The sequence below is a fragment of the Xenopus laevis genome, chromosome 1S, assembly GCF_017654675.1.
Source record: "Xenopus laevis strain J_2021 chromosome 1S, Xenopus_laevis_v10.1, whole genome shotgun sequence".
In the NCBI taxonomy this organism is placed as follows: domain Eukaryota; kingdom Metazoa; phylum Chordata; class Amphibia; order Anura; family Pipidae; genus Xenopus; species Xenopus laevis.
The window spans coordinates 130,974,408-130,996,963 of record NC_054372.1 but is presented as its reverse complement, the minus strand read 5'-3'; the positions used below and the strand labels follow the sequence as shown (position 1 = coordinate 130,996,963).

Here is a 22,556-nt window from a genome sequence, read left to right as displayed (position 1 = left end):
AGTGAGGAGAGGAAGAATAATAGTTTGGAAAGTGGGCCCATAGTCTAAAGGTTTTCTGGTGGGCCCCTGGCATCCCAGTCCGACACTGCAGGCTTAGCCCTCTACCTGTCCCCCATAAATCTAATGGCTGGGACCAAACAGAAGTGCGCTATATTTAAAAGATATTTATGCAGGACATTCTGAGACCCAAAGACATGCAACTGTAGCTAATAAGTGAGAAGCACTTTTTTGAATATACATCTTACCTACCATTTTATACATGAGGCCCTAAATATCTTACCTAGAAAGGAAGTTAGTAATATGTCTTTATGTGTAGAAATCACCATTGTAACTAGACAGTTGCAAAGGTCCCTGGCGTAACTACTGGAGGCACAGTTAGTGTGACTACACCCCTATGGAGCTACGATAGGACCTAACATGGGCAGCAGGGGAAGGGGGAAAATGTAATGTCACCCATTCCTGCAGGAGGATTCCAGAGGGTTGCCCAATATAATACAAGCTTTCAAGATTTCAAAATCTCTTAATCATAATATATTCAGGACATAACGTCAATATGCACATGGTGAGGTTAAGTGGTTTGATTATCATTATGTAACTATTTTTCCATAATGAAAGTGAGCTTGGGTACAGAGTTATAATGCCCCCTTTAATGTATAATAATATACATTAAAAAAAGAAACCCAGATATTGGATCCATTACTCAGAAAGCTCATAATTATGGGGAGGCCATCTCTCATGGGCTCCACTAATCAAATAATTAAAAATTTTATATTTCCCTTTTCTCTGTAATAATAAGACTGTACCTTGTACAGGTACAGGACCTGTTATTCAGAATGTTTGGGACCTGGGTTTTTTTGGAAAAGGGATCTATCTGTAAATTGCATCCTTAAGGCTACTAAAAAAACATTTAAACATTAATTAAACCCAATAGGATTATATTAACTCCAATAAGGAATAATTATATCACGTACAAGGTACTGTTTTATTATTACAGAGAAAATATTTTTTTAAAATTTGAATTGGTGTCCATGGGGCAGATTTACTAAAGGGCGAAGTCGATATTGTTACTACCTGCAGGGAAATTGCCAATTTACTAATGGGCACAGGCGCCAATTTGCTAGCAAAAGAGACTGGCGCTAGCGGTCATTCTCATTCTATCGCCAGGCGACAATTCGCTCTGGCGAATGGACGTTACTCCGCAAATTTACTAAAATTTGCGAAAATGCGAATTTTACTGAACATTACCTCTTTCACCAGACTTGCCTTCACCAGCTCAGACCAATGAGTACATAGATCTTCAATGGAGTACATAGATCTTCCTCAATCTTCTGTCAAAGTTCAAAAAACGATGGCGACTTTTCCTTTTTTCAGAGTGATAGGCTGCAAAAGTCCTTAAAAATTTTTTTTTTTGGTAACTGGTTTTCTCCATACATTTTCTAACATATACAGTGGGCTCATGTGTAGGGCATTATAACAACTCTATTGTCTTTATTAAGGTTTATGGACACGTGTAATCAACAGTGTAAATGTAAAGTATTTGCTGCAACATATAACATTAAGAAGTCCATACAACTTTAAATTTCCCGCCATATGCAAATTAACATGAGGGCAAGCTCACTAGCAAAATTTTCACTAGGCAGGAATGAGCGCTAGCGTATCTGCGCTTTGAAATCCTCGATTACCGAAGTACCACCAGCGAAAAGTCGCCAACGTTCACACCCAGTACGAAACTCTGCATGTGAATTGGCGTTGCCTAAATATGTATTTTAGTCTGGCAAAGTGTTGTCCTGGGTGCGAAGTGGACGATGGCGAATTTTCGCCAGTTAGTAAATCTGTCCTCAAGAGAGATGGCCTTCCTGTAAATCGGAGCTTTCTGGATAAAGGATTTTTGTTTACTGCATCCCATACCTGTTCTTGATCCCAACTAAGATATAATTAACCCTTATTGGAGGCAAAAAAATTCTTTTGGGTTTATTGTTTAAAGGATGATATTTAAATGATTTTTACAGATTTAAACTATGATCCAAATTATGGAAAGACTTCTTATCAAGAAAACCCCAGCATTCTGCATAACCCATACCTGTATATCAACATTAATCTCAAACTATATATAATTTTCCCTCAGCAGCTCTAATGATCAGAAATATTCACAAGTCTTTATTCCCTAATCTAAACATTTTGCAAAAAAAATACTTAGAATAACAAAAAAACTGAAAACGACTGCAGTAAATGATAATGGCTTTGACTGGCAGTATCCTTAGCTGGCCATAGACGTGCAGTTTTACCTTAATATGGGACCAACGATGGTTCGGTGCCATCTCCCGACCTGCCACTAACCATTCAGATCAAATAAAGTAGTAAAAGAACAGATCAGACAATGTTCTGCCCCTGACAGCAATCGTACAAACGTTATGTCTGACTTTTTTAGGGCAAATACTAATCAGGAGATTAGTTGCCCCATGATTATTCTCCGCTAACAGGAGTGACTAATCTCTTGTAAAATGCTGCCCCAGTAGCAAACATGTGAATCACTGCTGAGGATTAGTTGCTCTTTGGTAGAGGAAATTATTCTTGGGAAGACTTATATCATCATTTGCCATTAATAAAAATAGATATTGTTACATATATGGAATCTATTATCTAGATATGATCTGGATCTCTGATTAATTGAGAGATAATGTGCAGTGACTTTTCTGAACACTTCTATACAGTGCACACACCAAGGGACTGATCTATTATGCTGTGTAAAATGAAACTTGTTGAAAAGATGGTGTAAAAAACGGTGTAAATTAAATGGTGAATTTATCAAGCTGTGTTTTATTTTATGCCATGCAAATACCCTATTTGGAAGTTATTTTAAAAATCATATAAACATTTTACGCCATTTCTACACTGTTGTTTACACTGCGATGCCTGGCGATGTGTGCAGAATTATTTCATCATTTTTACACCACATAATAAAAGTGCCCCCAAGTGTAAATTGGGTGTAAATTGCCTGGGTAGGTAGAGCACAGCAGTGACCAGCTGGTGTCCTCTTTTGTGGAAAAACTCCCTAATTTAACAAATTGGCACCCCCATGACAATTTGTTGGGGTTTAATGGTAAAACAAACTTTTTCAGTCATTTTAATGTTCAGCTGTTCTTATGGTTCTTATGTAGGCTTCAGGTGTGGTGCCAGGTCCCTAGCACTCTGGATAATAATCTCCTACCACTGTTTCTCAAACTCAAACTCATACATATGAATACCTACACATATACTTATTATTGAGAATTAAATCTACTTCTCTTAAATTTATGAATGTCTATTATTACTGTAAGATCATATTTGCCCTTTAATCAACTTTGCTGTAACCTACTACCCACCAATTTGCATAATATGTCTCATTCACATGACAGTTCTACATCCTGAGAGGAAACAGCTTATATGGGCTGAGTACAGGGGCTGTGATCACTGCTCACTGGGACATGATGACTTCTACTGCTCCTCTCCTCTTGGCTTTAGCTGCTCTGTTTGGTGAGTAATTTACACCTCAAAATGATTTTCCATTTCACCAGTAGAGGTGTTTTAATTTCCTCTCCTTTTAACTATATTCCAGGCAGGAGTTATGGTCAGTCTGCTACCCAACCTGAAACTCACCGCTCTGTTCTCCAAGGAGAAGCTGTACAGCTCAACTGTACATATAAGACAGCTGTTAATATGTTCTGGTATGTTCAGTATCCAGATAAAGCTCTGGAGATGCTGCTGTATAATTATGGAGAAGAAATTAAGAAAGGATTCACAGCTAAAGATGAGAAATCAGATTCTACCTACAACCTACGTAAAGAAGCAGCAGAACTGAGAGACTCTGGGGTGTATTTCTGTGCAGTGAGTGACACAGTGACTAACTCAGAGCTGTTCCCTGTAACATAACTCCCCCCATACATCACTGTGGCTGTGGGACCTACTGACCTTACTACACTACACAACTTAGTGAAATGCTGTATAATAAACGGCTCCGATTAATTACTGATAAACAAAGAAACAAATTCATAGGCCTGAATTACCAACTCACAAATCTTTTTCTCATTTGTTGACAAGCAACTACTAACTGGCTAAATATGTGCATGTTATCAATGTAAAGTGGTGCAGATCCAGCAAAAGTCAAGCCACCATCTTACTCCACCATCTTACTCCAGCATCCAGACCTTAAAATGTCCTGCCACAACTGAATCCCAGTGAATAAAATCATTTCAGGTAGCAGTGCACACTAAAATAGCTTAAAATACTATCTGTCATGGCATTCACTGTTAAAGGGGTTGTTCACCTTTGAGTAACTTTTTAGTATGATGTAGAGAGTGGTATTCTAAGTCAATTTGCAAATTTTTCATTATCTGTTGTTTTTGAGTTATTTAGATTTTTATTCAACAGCTCTCCAGTTTATAGTTTCATCAATCTGTTTGCTAGGGTCCAATTTACCCTAGCGACCATGCATTGATTTGAATATGAGACTAGAATATGAATAGGAGAGGGCCTGCATAGAAAGATGAGCAATAAAAAGCATCAGTAACAATAAAGTTGTAGCCCTACAGAGCATTTGTTTTATAGAAGGTGTCAATGACCCCCATTTGAAACCTGGGAAGAATCAGAAAAAGGAAGAAAATAATTCAAAAACCCATAAGAACTCAATAATGAAGGACAATTGAAAAGTTGCTTAGAATTAGCCATTCTATAGCATACTTAAAGTTAACTTTAATGTGAACCACCCCTTTAATGTTCTTATTAAAATGTTTGACAAGAAACTGCTTTAAGAATATGCCTGTAAATTTTCTAGTTTTTTTCATACTTCCATCAAAATTTGCCATGTTTTTTAGCCCACAATGCAACATTTTACTCAGCATTCCAGTTTATTTGTATAGTCTCTAAACAATGCACTGGATTAGTCAATACAGGTGTGGGACCTGTTATCCAGATTGTTTGGAACCTGGGTTTGTCCGGATAAGGGATCTTTCTGTAATTTGGATTTTCATACCTTACGTCTACTAGGAAATCATGTAAACATTAAATAAACCCAATAGGCTGGTTTTGCTTCCAATAAGGATTAATTATATCTTAGTTTGGATCAAGTATTAGGTACTGTTTTGTTATTACTGAGAAAAAGGAAATCATTAAAAAAAAATTAGATTCTTTGGATAAATGGAGTCTATAGGATACGGCCTTTGTGCAATTTCTGTGAAACTTAATATAATGTAATGCCTAATTCTGCCCACAGGAGAGCAGCATACAACTAAAGGAAAACAAGCATGGAATAGTTTATTGTGATTCTCTCTTTACTTGGGGGGGTGTTGGGTTTACTAAATTAAAACATATTGATATGGAGCACTGTATAACATGTACATTTATTTCCACATATAAAGTGGTAATATAGATAGATAGATGATAGACAGATAGATAGATAGATAGATAGATAGATAGATAGATAGATAGATGCCAGAAGCCCCCTGCATAACATAAGTAGGCATTTATATTATTATGCTTTATTTACAGTTTCAGCATTTATTGGAATACATTCAGGGTTGGACTGGGGGGCCCGGGGCCCTGTGCCGCATGACGCACCAAGTACGTGCGCAATGTTTTTGCTGCCACCGCCCGACAAAGGGAGGTTGCGACATTAAGAAGCGGATCTGGGCTGTTTTGTACCGGTGTCCCGCCAGCCCAGTCCGACCCTGATACATTGTTAATCTGAATTTTAACCAAACCTTGCTGTGGCTGCCACATCACCACTGTACCTCAAAATAGTTATTGTTCTGATTTTATACCGTTTTACCAATAAAGGGTGCTGTGGAATTCTCTCCTGATACCAATGTTAAAAATAGAAAAATAATATATCAGATAATATAATGGTCAGTACTTTTTTCCAGGAAATGTAACACATTTTGGTGCAAGGAGAAGCCTCAACTTTAATTTTATTATATTTTTTAAATTAGGGCAGAGGTAGTAATTTCTCATTATTTTCAGTGGTTTGTTTGATTTTTATATAAAAGTAATGTAATAAATTACTACAAACAATATAATAGGGTAAGCATACAATTACTTAAATTACTTAAAACAACAAAACAAAGCCTATTAGATATGGGGACACCAGACTGCTAGAATAGACTAATCGAACAACAAATCCATCAACCCTTTGCCCTCTGCATAACCATGCCTTTATAGATAACCTCTGATACACTTCAAGATCCAATCTACTCTATGATAGGGTCACTTGAAAATTCAGGGACTCCTAGAAACTCCAGTTATAAGGGCAGCACTGATTGGAAGCGGGTGGGGGGCCAGGGGAGGAGGTCTGTTCGTGCAGGGACTCCGCAGTAGACTCTATGGTGATGGGGACCGATGCAACCAGGTTACGCTGCTCGACAAAACCCCAACTCCAGATGCTGGGGAGATAACTGTGTATGTACTGTATGTTTTTTCAATTAATTAAAGCACATTAATTACCACATTAGCCCTTAAATGATAAGTGTAGCTGATTAACAGTTGTTTTCAACTGCTTTCATTTTTTACTGCTTGCAAGCTTTAAAGACTGGAAAATACGTATCAATTATAGATTTAGATGACACGAGGCATCATCTCTGCAGAATGTTTAACAGGAAGTGGTAAAAATAGAATTGTTCCGTAAGCATATTTAGTATATTGTATGGAGTCACCAAATGACAAATTAGGGACTGTCATGTGACAGTTCTACATCCCGAAACAGGAAACTGCTTATATGGGCTGAATACAGGGGCTGCGATCAATACCCAATATGACATGATGCCTTCTACAGCTTCTCTCCTCTTGGCTTTAGCTTCTCTGTTTGGTGAGTCATTTAGCCCCTAGAATGTTTTGTCATCCCTATGTCTATGCTTATTAGTATAGATGTTGGTTTACTTTCCTCTCCTCCAAATTGCTTTATTACAGGCAGGAGTTATGGGCAGTCTGTTACACAACCTGAGACTCACCGTTCTCTACTCCAGGGTGAAGCTGTGCAGCTCAACTGTACATATAAAACATCTGGTACTCCATATCTTTACTGGTATGTCCAGTATCTACATAAAGCTCCAGAAATGTTGACCTATAATTACGCAAAGGAAGGAAAGCGAGGATTTACGGCTAAAGTAGAAAACTCTGATACCTACAATCTGCATAAAGAAGCAGCAGAACTGACTGACTCCGGAGTATATTTCTGTGCTGTGAGTGACACAGTGAAGTACTCAGGGCTGACACCTGTAACATATTTCCCAAATACAAATAAGGCATTTACTGACAATGGTGAAATCATTTAAACAAGTGCAAAGATGAAAAGGTCATATCTGATTAAATTTGATTAAAAAAAGATTTTCCCATTGAACCACACGCAATTCAATGAGAAAAACTTATCTCACTATTCATCACATGAAAATTGTATTAAAGTCAAAGGTAAAACTGGAACTGAATTAGGAGAAAAATCTCCTCAAATTGAATGTCTCCCAAGTTTTCACGTGACAAACCATAAAATAATATATAAATAACGAAAAAAGAAAAGAAAGAACCCCTCTTCTGACTATTAATTTATTAAGTGCTTATGCACTTTAGGCAGTGGATTAATTGTAAAGGAGTGAATTAATGGTAGAATTTAATTAATTTGGTCTGCCTTTCGTAACAAGCAAATTAATTAGCACGGAAGTAGCACCTAAAATTAATTAGTATAAATTTTAACTAATTAAAATACTCGCTATTTATATTTTTAAGATCCTGCATCTATAGAATTAATTTAAAGTATCCAGTAAGTGGATGAATTTGGAATTTTAGAAGTGAACCAATAAATTACTAGTCAGAAGAGGGGTTCTTTCTTTTCTTTTTTCATTATTTATAATTCCACTGATTGAATCAGACCTCTCTATCGACTGAAGCAATAAATTAGTATTAGGGCTCTTACACACGGCCGTTCCGACCTGCGCTCCCCTGCGTTCCGTTTTTTGGCGTTCAGCCGCAGGGGAGCGCAGGAATAGACGCAAGTCATTATTTGAAATGGGCCTGTACTCACTCAGGCGCGAGTAGGCGCCGAACGCAGGTTCAGACGCGACATGCTGCATTTTTCCTGCGTTCGGCGCCTACACGCGCCTTAGTGAGTACAGGCCCATTTCAAATAATGACTTGCGTCTATTCCTGCGCTCCCCTGCGGCTGAACGCCAAAAAACGGAACGCAGGGGAGCGCAGGTCGGAACGGCCGTGTGTAAGAGCCCTAAAGAGTATCTTCTCTTTCAACAAACCATAAAATAATATTTTCTCGTGATTTGAATCTGGTTCATAATCTACGCTTTTGACAACTATTGAAATAAGAAGAATGAGCAAAACAGCAGAGCTTCCCAAATCTGGGCTAATATAGTATTATGTGTGTATGTCAAATATTACATAACTTCTATTTAAGATGCAAAAATAAATTGTGAATTATCTTTGCATCCAAAAATAAAATACTTAATTTTTTTTAAATAATTAAGAATAAAATAATTTTCAACAATAGAAACATAATAACACAATTCGACCAATCAAAATTTATTAAAAAAATCGAATTATTCAAATTGGGTGAATAGGATCGGCCCGCAAACTCAAATCGAATTTCACTCGAATCCTAAAAACCTTGAATGTCAGGAAGGCTGCAAACAACTCCAAATTGATCCCAGGACGTCTTCCATAGGCTAAAACAGCAATGTGGCAGGTTTAAGGTGGTGACAATAGTCGAATTTGAGTTTGTAAAGGTCCAGTATATGATACATATCGAAAATTTAATTAGAATTTTTTAAAAAAACTCAAATTAAATTTTAATAATTCCCTAGTCAAATCTGACAGTTTTGGCCATTAAAAAAATTTTTAATTTGAAATTCGAATTCAAAAATTCTAATTTTCACTTTGAACCTTGATAAATATTCCCCTTACTGTCTTACCATTATTTAGTTGAGTTTAACTGGTTTCAGTTATGTCAACAGACTTTCCAACTTATCTACACAGCTTTGACCATGGTCTGATTGTTAAGTGTCCAATATTGAAACTGTCCTTTGTTAAAGGAGAATTAAAGCTTAACTAATTAGGCTAGAAATGTTGTACATTATGTTTTGGGCTTCTTAACCATCCCAAGGCAACAACAGCAGTAAAGAACTGTGTTTCCAAAGATGCCCCAGTAGCTCCCCATCTTCTGTAGCTCTGTGCTGCTGTCACATACTGAGTTTAGGGACCGACACACAATATATTCAATATGCTGTGTGCCTGTCCTTAAGTTCAGTAAGTGAATATATATCATATAGATGTCACAATATATTAGCCTTGTAGCATCAGCTTATATTACAGGCCAACCCCATATTCTGCTTGATCATTTGAAGCAGTCTGAAGCAGGAGGGGGATCACTCTCTCGCATGTACCCTGGGCCAGTGCAGTTTTCTGCTAACAGGAGCACCGGCCTGGGTTATCAGTTAAGTGATTGCAATAATTGGGAGGTGCCCTAACATTTGGCACTTCCCCAACAATTGGACCTTTCCTTTTCCTTTAAATTATCAAAACCTTCCATTGTTCACAATAATGGTTATCAACTCTTCTAAACAAAAATTGCAGCTAAGAAAGGTAATGAGAAACTCGGAAGTAGGTGCCTCTGCTTTGGCAGATTATCATCATCCTTTATTTGTATAATACATATTCTGAAGTGCTTTATCATAGAATTAAAGGAGTTTGCAAGCAAATTTTGACACAGTTATGATAAATACAACCAATAAGATCCAGTTCAGAGCAGGTGAGAGACACATTTACTTAAAGGAGAACTAAACCCCCCATGGTGATAAGTCCCCATTGGCCCCCCTCCGATTGCCCCCCTCCCTCCTGCACAGTCTTACCCCTGAACTCTGTCCCCTCTAGAAATAGTGACTGCACATGCAGCGTGAGTGCAGCGGAGCTCACAGGCGCCATCTTCTTCTCTTCGGTAATCTTCATAAAGTGAGCGGCATATTAGCGCATGCGCCAAAAAAATAGATGGAAATTGGCAAAGGGGAGGAAGAAAACACGAAGATTACTGAAGAGAAGAAGATGTGCGGTCGCATTTCTAGAGGGGACAGAGTTCAGGGGTAAGACTGTGCAGGAGGGAGGGGGGCAATCGGAAGGGGGCCAATGAGGACTTATCACCATGGGGGATTTAGTACTCCTTTAACTGTTACCTTTCTATTTTTCATAAGAAAATTAATTTGTCCCCTTGCACCATATCACAAAGTTTTAAACAGTCACATTACCATATAGCTTGATTTTTCTCAAGTAGCATTAGACCAGCAAAGATTTCTAACATCAATTGTCAGTGTCACCTTAATTAGTGCACAGACTGTCCTTATCATTTCCCTGGGGTTAAGATTCTAGAGGTCCCATCATTTGGCAACAAGTGTCCTAACACAACTGAAGAAGTGCAACATACTGGATCACATGACTGTTCTACATCCTGAGAGAGGAAACAGCTTATATGGGCTGAGTACAGGGGCTGTGCTTACTGCTCACTGTGACATGATGACTTCTACTGCTCCTCTCCTCTTGTCTTTAGCTTTTCTGTTTGGTGAGTTTACCCCTATAATTTGTTATTGTAAAAGCCCTCTGTCTGCATTTATTAACTCTTTCTTCTAACTTTTGCATTGCAGCTGGCATTTATGGACAGACTGTTCAGCAACCCCTTAGCCAACTGTCTGTGATACAGGGGGAATATTTACAGCTCAACTGCACACACTCTGGGGCTAATTATCTTTACTGGTATGTCCAGTATCCTAATAAAGCTCTGGAATTGTTGGTTAATAATTTGGGGCAAAAGTCAAATGGGGAATTTACAGTCGAAGTACAGAAGAAAGATTTCCATCTTTTTAAACGAGAAGCCAAAGTGACTGACTCTGCCGTCTATTTCTGTGCTGCAAGTGACACAGTTCCACAGTCAGACCTGACACCTGTCTCATAACTCCCCATGTCTTTAGTTTATCAGCCTGCCTATTCTAATTCTGGCCTTGAAACTGACAATTCAGTCTGGTTCTCAGTATCACTGAACCCAGCAAACAAAAGCCAAATTGAAACTTCAATGATACTGCCATTTTTATTTTCTATTGTTATCCTGTTTATGTCCTCAACTATTCATCTTCCATTCTGACTTCCACTATTTTATATGGTTGCTAGCATAATTAAGTTTTTGCAAGCCCATTGGAGATGAGATGAAATTACAAGCCTTATAATGAAAGCTCTACATAATTGCAAAAGTGTTTACAGTAACGTAACTGGAGGGGGGCAGGCCCTGGTGCGGGATGAGCCGCCGGGCCCCCGCCCCCTGCATACCTGATTATTTTACCCAAAATCGGCCGATGCGGCAGAAAATCGGCAGTGAGCGAGCTGACGGGGGGCCCTGAGGGGGTGCGGGCCCTGGCCCAATTGCACCCCCTGCTCCCCCGGTAGTGTTTAAACTATACTAAGGGTCGGATTTATCAAGGGTCGAAGTGAATTCGAGGGAATTTTCGAAGTAAAAAAATTCGAAATTCAAAGTAATTTTTTGGATACTTCGACCATTGAATATGATACTACGACTTCGAATTTACTTCGACTTCGATTCCAAATAAAAAATTGTTTGAATATTCTTCGACTATATAACTTCGACTTCAATACTTCGGCAAATTAAACCTGCCAAAGTGCTATGTTAGCCTATGGGGACCCTCCAGACCATTTTTCTAAGTCTTCACACATCAAAGTAAAATCGTTCGATCGAACGATTAAATCGTTTGTTTTGAACGATTTAATCGTTCGATTGAACGATTTTACTTCGATAATTCGATGGCCAAATTCAGTGAAAAATACTTCGATATAGATATTCAAAGTCAAAGTATTTCAATCGAGGGTCGAATTTTGAAGTATTTATCACTTCGAAATTCGAACCTTGATAAATCTGCCCCTTAAAGTGAATTTCAACCAATATCTCCCCACCTGTCTTCATTCCCTTTAATTCTTTAATTTATTCCCTCATGCAAAATATTTTAGCTACTGTCACTAGGAAATATGTAGCTTGAAAATAGCATTCGTTTAAAGACCAAGATGCTCAAGCTAGTGGCTGCATTTTCTTTTTTTTGTAACTTGTATTTTTATTGAAGAATTTTCAGAAAAAAAAACATATAAATTTAACAAAAGTAATAGAGTATTCACAGTAAGAAATACAAAAAAGTAAAAAGAGAAAGATCACAGACCGGTAAAAAAAAAAGAAGAAAAAGCTCACATGATATCCGTATATGGGGTAAAGGAAGAGTTGACAGTGGTTAGAGATCACTATTCATCATAGCTGGCATGATACATCAAAAGCACATAAGCAGTAAGTATTAAGTGGTAATGGTTAAACCAATAGAGGACCTAAGAGGAGACTGCTACCTAGACCCAGGGTGAGTATCATATTCAAGTTAGCATGTGTGTGGGTAACCAAAGTAAGTATGTATATGGTATAAGCAAAGAGTTAATGAACAGACAGTCTCAAAGATATCCCTTAGGATCAAGAGGCTAGCCCCCCCGAGACAAAGCCTCTTAATTCCCACATGGACCATATGTTAAGATATTGGGGGGTAGAATTGCGTAGGTACGCTATATTCGCTTCAAAAACTCTGTTTGCATTAACTCTAACGATTATTTCTTGAATAGTTGGACAATTAAGAGTACGCCATCTGGCCGCTAGGGCTATCCGTGCAGCTGTCAAAACATGGTTGGCCAGTTTTTGGCTAAGTTTTGGTATACCGGCAAAGGGCCTACCCAACAAAAAGGTAGATATATCTAATGGAACCTGGGTTGTTAAAACCTGATCTAGTACTTTCTTGACCTCCAGCCACATTGGCCTAACAACCGGACAGTCCCAAAAAATATGTTGAAGTGTGCCTAATTCACCGCAATTTCTCCAACAAAGTGGAGAGTGGTCAGAGAATAGCTTATGTAACTGGTCAGGAGTATAGTACCAAAACATTAAGATCTTATAAATATGCTCTTTCTGTGTCACACAGGTGATCATTTGTCGAGCGTTTCGCCAAATTGCCGACCAGTCTTCTAGGGATAAGGTACCTTGAGTCACTCCATTCCACTTAGTCATGTAGGAATGCTATAAAATACTAAAAGTTAACTTAAGGCAAACTATTCCTTTTAGGGTTAACAAGCAATGGGAAATATGTGTTTGAATAGAAATATTTCTCAATTCTCCAGAATGTTCTTGTTTAAAAAAGATCGAAGTGACAAATATACTCACTTGTAAATAGAACAAGCGGTGAAACATTCTATAACAGTTTTCACACACCAAAATCAAAAAATATTCTTGAATCTTTACATATCTCTCCATTGGGCTGATAGAATACCTGGTGTTTTTTGTCACATAAAAAAATGGCAACAGTGTCCTTTTCTGCATTGAGTATGTAAGTTATATAAATGGCATCCATCCATCCCTAAACTGCTCAAGAATGCATTAGACACACCGGCTTCTCAAACTGTGCATGAAAATGTGAATGTTTGTAAGTATAAAAGCAAGTTTTCAAAGGCTTCTCACACTGATACCTTGCCAATCTCTCAGGAAGTAGCATGTGATAAAAGACAAGCACATCACAACTTTACTTGAACAGGAGGCACTCAGGTTGCAGAAGGCAGAAAGAGCAGTCATGTTTTTCTTCTTCATAATTCTCTCGCTTTGGGTGTCCCTAATAGGTGTGTAATAGTGCTCAGTGTTAATGAGATCACTTTTGAGTAGAGGATAAATTCTGTGCTCAATGCTCAATATAGTATCTTGTCTATTTTGTTTAATTTTTTTTCAGGTCTGTAGTGCATATATTGTGGTAATTTATTTAACCATTACTTAAATAAATTACCACTTTTTCCACTTTGCAAAAACCTGTAAGTGCAGATATATATATATATATATATTTATTTATTTTTTTATTATTATTATTTTTTTTATTTTGTTTTTTCCCTGGTGCAAGACATACAGTCCATGCAGTTTCAGTTACAGATAAAACTCATCAGTAAATGCCATGCTTCCTTCCCATCTGTGACATTGTAATTTTATTTCCAGGTAGAAATCATGGGCAGTCTGTTGAGCAGACACAACAGCCCCAGTCCATCCTGCAAGGAACTTCTGTGTATCTGGAATGTTCATACAAAATTTCCACCTCTGCCAATGTTTTCTGGTATATTCAGTATCCAGAGCAAGCTCCAGAATTACTCCTAAGCAGTTTAATAAACGAAGAAAACAAAGGATTTTCAGCTGAGCACAAGAGAAGTGAAACATCTTTCCATCTGAAAAAAGAAAAAGCTGAACTGCAAGACTCCGGGGTGTATTTCTGTGCTGTCGGTGACACAGTGACTCAGGGACAGAGCCCACCTGTCACATAACTCTCAGACTGAGCTCATCTCCTCTACCATTCTGCTGCTTTGTTATAGTAACTTCAGTTAATGTGCAATTGTTATATTTTCATCTTTAATGAGATTTTATTGCCATTCATTTAATACGTATTTCAATTAGTTATGAGCAAGATTTTTCTCCAGGTTTCGCCACATAAAAGAAGCCCATAGACTCCAATAAGTGAAAAAATAGTTGTGTGTCATAAATTTTTTGTTGCCCATAGACTTGAATGCATTTGCCAAATCTTTTGACGTTTTTCGAATTTTCTGCAAAATGGGTCAGATTCGTCCATCATTGCATTTCATATGGAAAAAACATGGTTTTAAAAGTGTTTCCGAAATTGTTAGTTTTTTTTCCACCAAGCAGGCTCCTTGGATATAATTATCTACAATTCTATAAACTCACATTGTATCTGATACTGAGCTATATAACACAGTGGTGAGTATTTAAATGGCACACTACAATGGTTTTTTCCAGCAGTCCATTGAGTTCTTTATTCCTGTGGCCAAACAGGAACAGAAAGTGGGGATAGTTCTTTTTGAAATGGGCATGCACCACAATGTTCTTGGGTTAGTGAAAGAGTATTTGCTCAGAACACTGTCAACACACACAGTAGAAAAGTTTAAAAAAAACATTATGTGGCGGGTTTTTCACCGGCGAATTGTCGCTGCATTGATTCACATGGACATTCACCACATATTTGTGCCTGGCGGATTTATTCGCCCATCACTATTAATGACCCTAAGAACCACCTCTAGACATGTGCTCATGTAAGTGAACCCACTTGAAGACCCACTTTTGCAAATTTAGGCCAGAAAAGCAACACTTTTGACAGCAGAACAATTTCAAGTGTGAAAGTTTAAGGAGCCCTTCCTACCCAACTATTCCTATTATGTTTTAAACTCCATCCTGTATCAGGCTTACAGATAGGGTCAGAAAACCAAGTGCCTGGAGTTGCTCCACCCAATACTAAACAGGATTAATCAGGCAGCTCCAGCAATTGCACAGTAAAAAAAAACAAATTTGGTACTATCTACCGGCAAAAGTACAGTACATACCTGTATATACACACCTGTATAAAATGGATACATGCAGCCTTTGTGAGGGCCCCACATCTCTGTTCAATTGTGCTGTCTGTACTGGAAGAGCTGGATTTCTGGCTTTAAAAAAAAAAAAGGGAACTTCAGCTGTTACCTAGAGCAGAAATTTTTGTTGCCAAAATGTGAGTCAGAGATTTAGGTCAACAACATATGAAGCCTCCCATAAACAGGTTTTGTAAAACTCCTAGCATTGCACACACACAACAACTGGTTGTCAGTTACCAGCACTCTCCAATAAAAAGAAATAGCTGAATGTCCCGTTAATAAATGTAAAGTGTGGCTTTTAATACATTCTGCAGGAGGCTTTGTGCGATGTATGGTTCACACCTAGCCACATTTTAAAAGTATTTTAGAAGTACAATTAGTTCATACATTTCTCAGCAACATTTGTGGAATATTAGCAACTATTGTATCAATTCTAACAACTGCTTGTAATGAAACTCAGGGATTCTGCTCAGCAGGGACAAAGATAAGAAATGTATCGACTAAATGTATCAATTTAGAACAGTTCAAATGTTGGCAACCACCCCTCCCAGAGCTGCTTTAGACCAGGGGTCCCCAACAGTCTTGAACTCAGCCGCCGTGCATAGGGGACAATTAACGTGGCGCGCCAAATTGGACACTGACCACTCCCGACTCCCTTCCGTCCCTCCTGACCCCCTCCCCGGGTCCTTGAAAAAAAATTTGTCTCTTCAACGGTCCCCAGGCCAAAAAAGGTTGGGGACTGCTGCTTTTTGAAGGTGAACAACCCCTTTAAGTAATATATAGGAACATTAGTGTTAGTGGTCATATATCCTCTGTCCCCTTCTTTTCTTTTGGGGTTGACAAACAAAATGAACTTTATTTACACTATATAAAGTAGTTATATCATGTTTCCTTCTGTCTTGGGATTCACAGCAAGCAGCCATTAAGTGAAATCTGTTATTAAAGGGGATGTAAGGGTAAAAAAATAATTTTTTTAATTTCTTTAATGAAAAAGAAATCTATCTCCAATATAGTTTAATTAAAAAATGTGTACCGTTTTTATAATAAACCTGACTGTATGCAGTGAAATTTCCCCATTTTACTTGCAGACAGTGCTTAACTGCTCTGCAGGGAAACAATCATACTTTCAAATGGCAGGGGGGGGGTGACAGGAACTCAAGCAGCTTTGTTTGTTTCCCTATAAAGCAGCCTGCAAATTTGTAGAGATTTGTATCTGCAGACCCAGTGCAGTCTGCCTATTCTGATTATTAATCAGTCTTGCTGTATTGGCTTCTATGGCAGATGTTATTTGACTTGTGCTGTTTTGATAATTTATGACGATCTCCATGCTTAACCTTCCAACTGAAGCCCAGATCACACTGAGCATGTGCGTAGTCTTGCATAGATGTTTAACAAAGATATAAGATGACAGCCCCCTGCAGCCAACTTTGAAAACATAAATCATTTGTTTAATTAGGCTTCTGGTGCAGTAGGTTCATGTTTATAATTAGTACAAAATACAGCATTTCTAGCATTATTCTATTTTAGACTTTAGTTCCCCTTTAAGGCAAGCTTTGCATCATACCAAAATCTTGTTTATTCACCAGAATGGGGGACCTGATTGGCTACACAATTAGATGGTACTGGCTGGAGTTTAAAATGGAGAAGGAATGTGAAGGAATGCAGCAACATCTAGAACATCTAGAATGCAGCAACATCTAGAAAATGCAGAATAAAAAGTGGAAGTACTGTAATTGCCTCCCCTTCCTCAATGTCTGAGTCATAGAAGCTGTGCAGGCAATATATGATTGACAACTGATATTTTTAAATACCTTTATAACAGGTTTGGATGTTTAAATAAAACATTTTTTTTGTTTAATTTAAAAAGGAGTTTTCTTATACAGCTTTTTACTATATGTCTGGGTGACAGGTCTCCTTTAATCACTGAAATGGTTCATTCTTCATTTATTCTGATCTGATCTATTTTTCTACTCCTTCTTGTCTTTCTTTATTATCCCTGTGTATATCTGCTCCGTTTCTCTCTATTCATTCCACATATGTTGTTTAATGCTGCACTAGCTTTTATGAGTTTCACAGTCCATCTGGTTTTGTTTAATAGTTTCAGCATCCACTTTATTCTTCTCACCTATATTTTTCCTCAGTTTTAATCCCCCTACTTTTGTCATACTCCCTATTCATTTCTATCTTCTACTTTTCCCTTTTGCATGTAGAAGAAAGGATTCATAAAGTATCTGGCCACACCGGAACAAAAAAAATAACATATTGATAAATAGGAAATGACATGTTTTCTTAAAAGGTTTACAGATAAATGTAATGCATGATATTGCCCACATGAGAGCAGCATCAACCGTACATAAAACCAGGAAATTGATTTGTAAAGTAAATATGTAGCAAAATCACCATCTCGAGGAGAGTATCTGATATTTGTACACATACTGTATATATAGCAGGCCATATAAAATATTGGATGAAAACAGTGAAAAAGGTGAAAAATGTACATATGTTTAACACTATTTTTACATAATTTTTCGTAAATCACTATTGAAAACACATTATTTAAAATAATTTTTTGTTGAAAGTCATTACCTTTCTCCTAAAAGCCTATCATATGCCAAATAGCCTATGTGACTCATTTTCTAAACAGGGAACATTTACAAGTGCACTGGATCACACAGGTGGAAAATACAAAAAAATTACATGTACAGTATTTACAGGCAATGCAACATTTCTCAGAATTCCCTCATAAATGCGACCACAACAATCAGGCAAATTATACTGGAGGCTGACGCTACGTTGTATGCCAATTGCACCTACAAGGAAGGACAAGAAGGGGCAGCATGCAGGTGGAACATGTAATATATTTACAAATAATATGGGTGACTCAACTGGTACATCATTGAATCTTATAGGCGAGTGGTTTCCAAACTGTAGGACCAGTCCCTCTGGTGGGATTGAAGCAGTGGTCAGGGTCACAAACTGAAGGTCATGTTAGGGTGAGTACTGGGACATTTGCTCTCATAGATACTGTATGCCTAAAAAGCTTTAGGTCATTTAGGGTGACATTTGAGGTTTTTATATATATATATATTTGCCAGTCTATATATAAAAGGGGGTCCAAGGACAAAGGTTGGACCTTCAAATGGGGCTTGAACTAAAGTTTGACTGGTATAGATACTACATGAAAAGGGTACTTACTGCTCAAGGTAGTGCTGAAGATTACTTCATGTATCAAAGTAGGCAACCAACAAATTGAGCTAGAATAAGTAAACACATATAGGCACATATAGTTTGTGTTGTTTATGGGCTCCATTCTGAACCCGTTTTTTGTATATTGCTATGCCTAACTATCAAGTGTGAGTCCTTGGGGCAAATTCACTAAGCGCCGAAGCGCCGAACGCTAGCGTTACTTCGCTAGCGTTTGGCATTTTCGTTACTGCGCAAATTCACTAACGAACGCTGGCGTAGTTTCGCTAGTGTTACTTCACACCCTTACGTCTGGCGAAGTTTCGCTAGCGACGTAACTACGCAAATTCACTAATGCGCGCAGTGTACTGAACGCTACCTTTTACGCTAGACTTCCTTCGCCACCTCAGACCAGGTGAAGCGCAATAGAGTAGATAGGGATTGCTTCAAAAAAAGTCAAAATTTTTTCTAAGTCCCAAAAAACGCTGGCGTGTTTTCTACATTATGGGTGATAGGCTGAAAAAGATCGAAAAAATTTTTGGGGCTCCCCTCCTTCCCCCCTACATCTCCTGACTCATGGCAACTTACCTATACAGTGGGCACATGTGTAGGGCAAAATACAATTTTTATTTGATGTTTTGAAGCTTTTCTAGCCATTTGTAGTGCTGATACGTATTCCTCCATTGAAATTTGAATTTGGCGCCGTATGCAAATTAGCCTTCGCTAGCGTAACTTCGCTTTACTTAGCGAATCAACGCTAGCGCAACCTCGCAACCTTACGCTACCCCTGAGAGCAACTTCGGATTTTAGTGAATTTGCGAAGCGCTGGTGAAACTACGCCTGGTGAAGTGTGGCAAAGTGCGCCGAAGTGCGGCGAAGTTACGCCTGGCGCAACTACGAATCTTAGTAAATTTGCCCCCTTGTGTGAGTTTTGATTTCTGCTATCTTCTCAAAATGGTGACAATTACAATATATGGAATCAAGACTGACAACTTTCAGTTGTGTTTTTTGGGGACTGTATAGATTAGGGCATACCAAAAACTATTGCAAATAAGATCTTGGTCATCCAGTTTTTATCACAAAACAGAATCAATCAGCTCAGGGCAATTTGAATTAATCTGTAAATCTGGCCTTTGACAATCATTGGTTCTACTTATATAATTTACTAAGCGCCGAAAATGCGCTAGAGACGGCTTCGCTGCACTTCGCCAGGCGTAGTTTCGGCAAATTCACGAAGATCCGAAGTTGTGCATAGGTTACCGAATGGTTGCGAAGTTGCGCTTACGATAATACGATAAGCAGTTACTCTAGCGATGCCTAATTAGCATACTGCGTGCAGTTAAAGTACAATGGATGTGTATGCTGTAGCAACTACATTACACTACACAAGGCCAGGGAAAGTTAATAAAATTAAATAGAGTTGTTATATTGCCCTACACATGTGCCCACTGTAAAGTTTAGGTGCCAAATGTATTGGGGAAGGAGGGTACCCCGAAAAATTTTTTTTGATCTTTTTCAGCCTATCACCCATTAAAAAGTAAAAAACGCCAGCGTTTTTTGGGACTTTTAAACTATTTTTGAAGAAACTCCTATCTATTCTATTGCATTTCGCCTGGTCTGAGGTGGCGAGGTCAAGTCTGGCGCAGAGGTAACGTTCAGTAAAATGCGCAAGTTAGTGAATTAGCTTAGTTACGTCCCTTCGCCATAGTGCAACTTCACCTGGCGTTAGAGTGCAAAGTAGCGATAGAATATGTCTACTTTGCTAGCAAATCTACCCCAGCACCCGTTAGTAAATTGGCAAAATGACATCACGCTGGCGAATTTTTGCTAGCGTTAGCCACTTCGCCCTTTAGTAAACTTGCCCCATAGTGTCTAAGTGTGTTTTGAATCCAGTCAGATGATGCAATCTAAACAAATTCTAAAAAAGCCCTCAAATTGACATTATATTACTTAGTGCAACTTAAAACAAAGGACCGGCTGGTCTTGCATGAAACTCAAGGGCACAATATTTGCCCTCAATAGACATTCCTGAACAGGGTGTAAAAATATATTCCACCCAGAATGTGAGAATTAGAGATATACCCTACACTCTAATGAACTATAGTCAAAAGAAAATACTCTAAGCATGGGTGAGCCCGGACTTGTGGGCATGTAGCCAGAACTGTAGAATGTAAACTTGACCCTGGATAGGCCAGTTGGATTCTTTTCCCCTGTCAGTTATAAATATCCCTAGCCAACACACTGTTGTTGATGTGCCAATAGTCAATTGAATATCAATATAGAAACTCCGAACATAACATTGTAGGTAAAATATAAACATATTTAAAATAAGTTTCTCAGTTCCCTCTTGCGTATAAAAGGCCAAGTGACTGTTCTACATCCTGAAGGAGGAAATTGCTTAGAGTATTTGTGTTTAGCAGAGGAGACAGCCCTCACTGCTCTCTATGACATGATGCCTTGTACTGCTCCATTCTTTCTAGTTTTAGCTGCTGTTTTTGGTGAGTGGGATTTATTATATATGATTATTCTTTATTGTCTATGAATGTGTATCATCATCATCCCCTTCTGATTTCTATGTTGCAGCCAAGAGTTATGGGCAAACTATCCAACAGTCTCTCAGCCAGCAGTCAGTGTTCCAGGGGATGGAAGTACAGCTGAACTGCACTTACTCTGGTGCTGACTATCTGTTCTGGTATGTTCAGTATCCCGGACAAGCTCTAGAGATGCTCCTAAGCAGCTTGCTTAATGAAGAAAATAAAGGATTTTCAGCTGAGCACAAGAAGAGCGAAACATCTTTCAATATGAAAAAAGACAAAGCTGAACTACAAGACTCCGGGGTGTATTTCTGTGCTGCTAGGGACACAGTGACTCAGGGATAGAGCACACCTGTCACATAACTCTCAGGCTGAGCTCACTACTACACTACATCTTCAGTTAAAGGGCAATGACATTTGTATTCGTATGAAATTTTAACTATTGTGTGTGCATTCAGCTTCATCTTTACTATACTGTTTTATTTTAAGACAGACATTCCCATTCATTTCATTATTGTACAGATAAAACACTAAGGTTTAAGATTGTTGTAAGTTTTGCTTATGTTTTCTCTCCATTGCAGTCTCTTTGGTTATAATTACCTGAAGATGCCTATGACTTTACATAGTATCTGATGTTGAGCCAGATAAAGGTTAAGTGAAATGTTAAAAAAACGTTTTCCTTATAGTTTCATATTCTTGTTACACAGATGTGATAGATAGGCCTTAGATATTTATGAAATGTACGTGTATCAATTACAGATACCTTAAAAAAACCAGTAAAAGAGGGCTCAATAACCTTGTTCTTACAAACATCTCCCTCCATCTTTAGATGAGCTCAAGTAAGTTTTGGAGCCATTTCTGGAAATTTCGGAAAAAAAAATCAAAATTGGAACAAATTTGACAGTAGCACAAATATCACAGTTTATGGTGGAAATTTTATTTATGTGCTTTGTTTTGCATGGATTAAAGATTTGTTCTAGTGATTTGTTAGAGGCCATTATATATTCAACTATGTAAAAGCATAAAGCTGGAATTGGCAGTTTTTATCTGTGTGTGTAGACCAGCTGATGACTGGAGTTCTCTATAGACAAGCCACACTACGGTAGTTATTTATCAAAATCCTAATTTAGCCCATTATTTTCTGAAATATACATTGACCAAATTCCCATGTGTTATTTCCTGTTATTTATCAATACATTTTACCAAATTTGGACTTTAATAAATAACCCCCTACATGTAGAATTATAATCTCCCATAGACTCCGTTTTAATCAAATAATCCCGATTTTTTAAACTGATTTCCTTTTTCTCTGTAATAATAAATAGTTGTTTTATTATAACATAATAG

The 22,556-nt window shown here is 38.0% G+C and overlaps 1 protein-coding gene and 2 gene segments (V, D, J or C); all 3 read left to right on the top strand.

Moving 5' to 3' along the window:
- Nucleotides 1-3,455: 3,455 nt before the first annotated feature.
- trac.S (T cell receptor alpha constant S homeolog) overlaps nt 3,456-22,556 on the top strand; it is a 71,543-nt gene continuing 52,442 nt past the window's right edge. Inside the window, exons 1-2 of the mRNA XM_018242390.1 lie at nt 3,456-3,513; nt 3,596-3,871. Of these exons, the coding sequence (XP_018097879.1) occupies nt 3,465-3,513; nt 3,596-3,871 (325 nt within the window). The 5' untranslated portion in view covers nt 3,456-3,464. The remainder of the gene's footprint in view (nt 3,514-3,595; nt 3,872-22,556) is intronic.
- LOC121399450 lies at nt 10,145-11,507 on the top strand. The segment is given in 2 exon segments: nt 10,145-10,576; nt 10,659-11,507. Coding segments are annotated over 2 exon segments (435 nt in total).
- Nucleotides 20,816-22,436, top strand: LOC121399453. The segment is given in 2 exon segments: nt 20,816-21,173; nt 21,259-22,436. Coding segments are annotated over 2 exon segments (345 nt in total).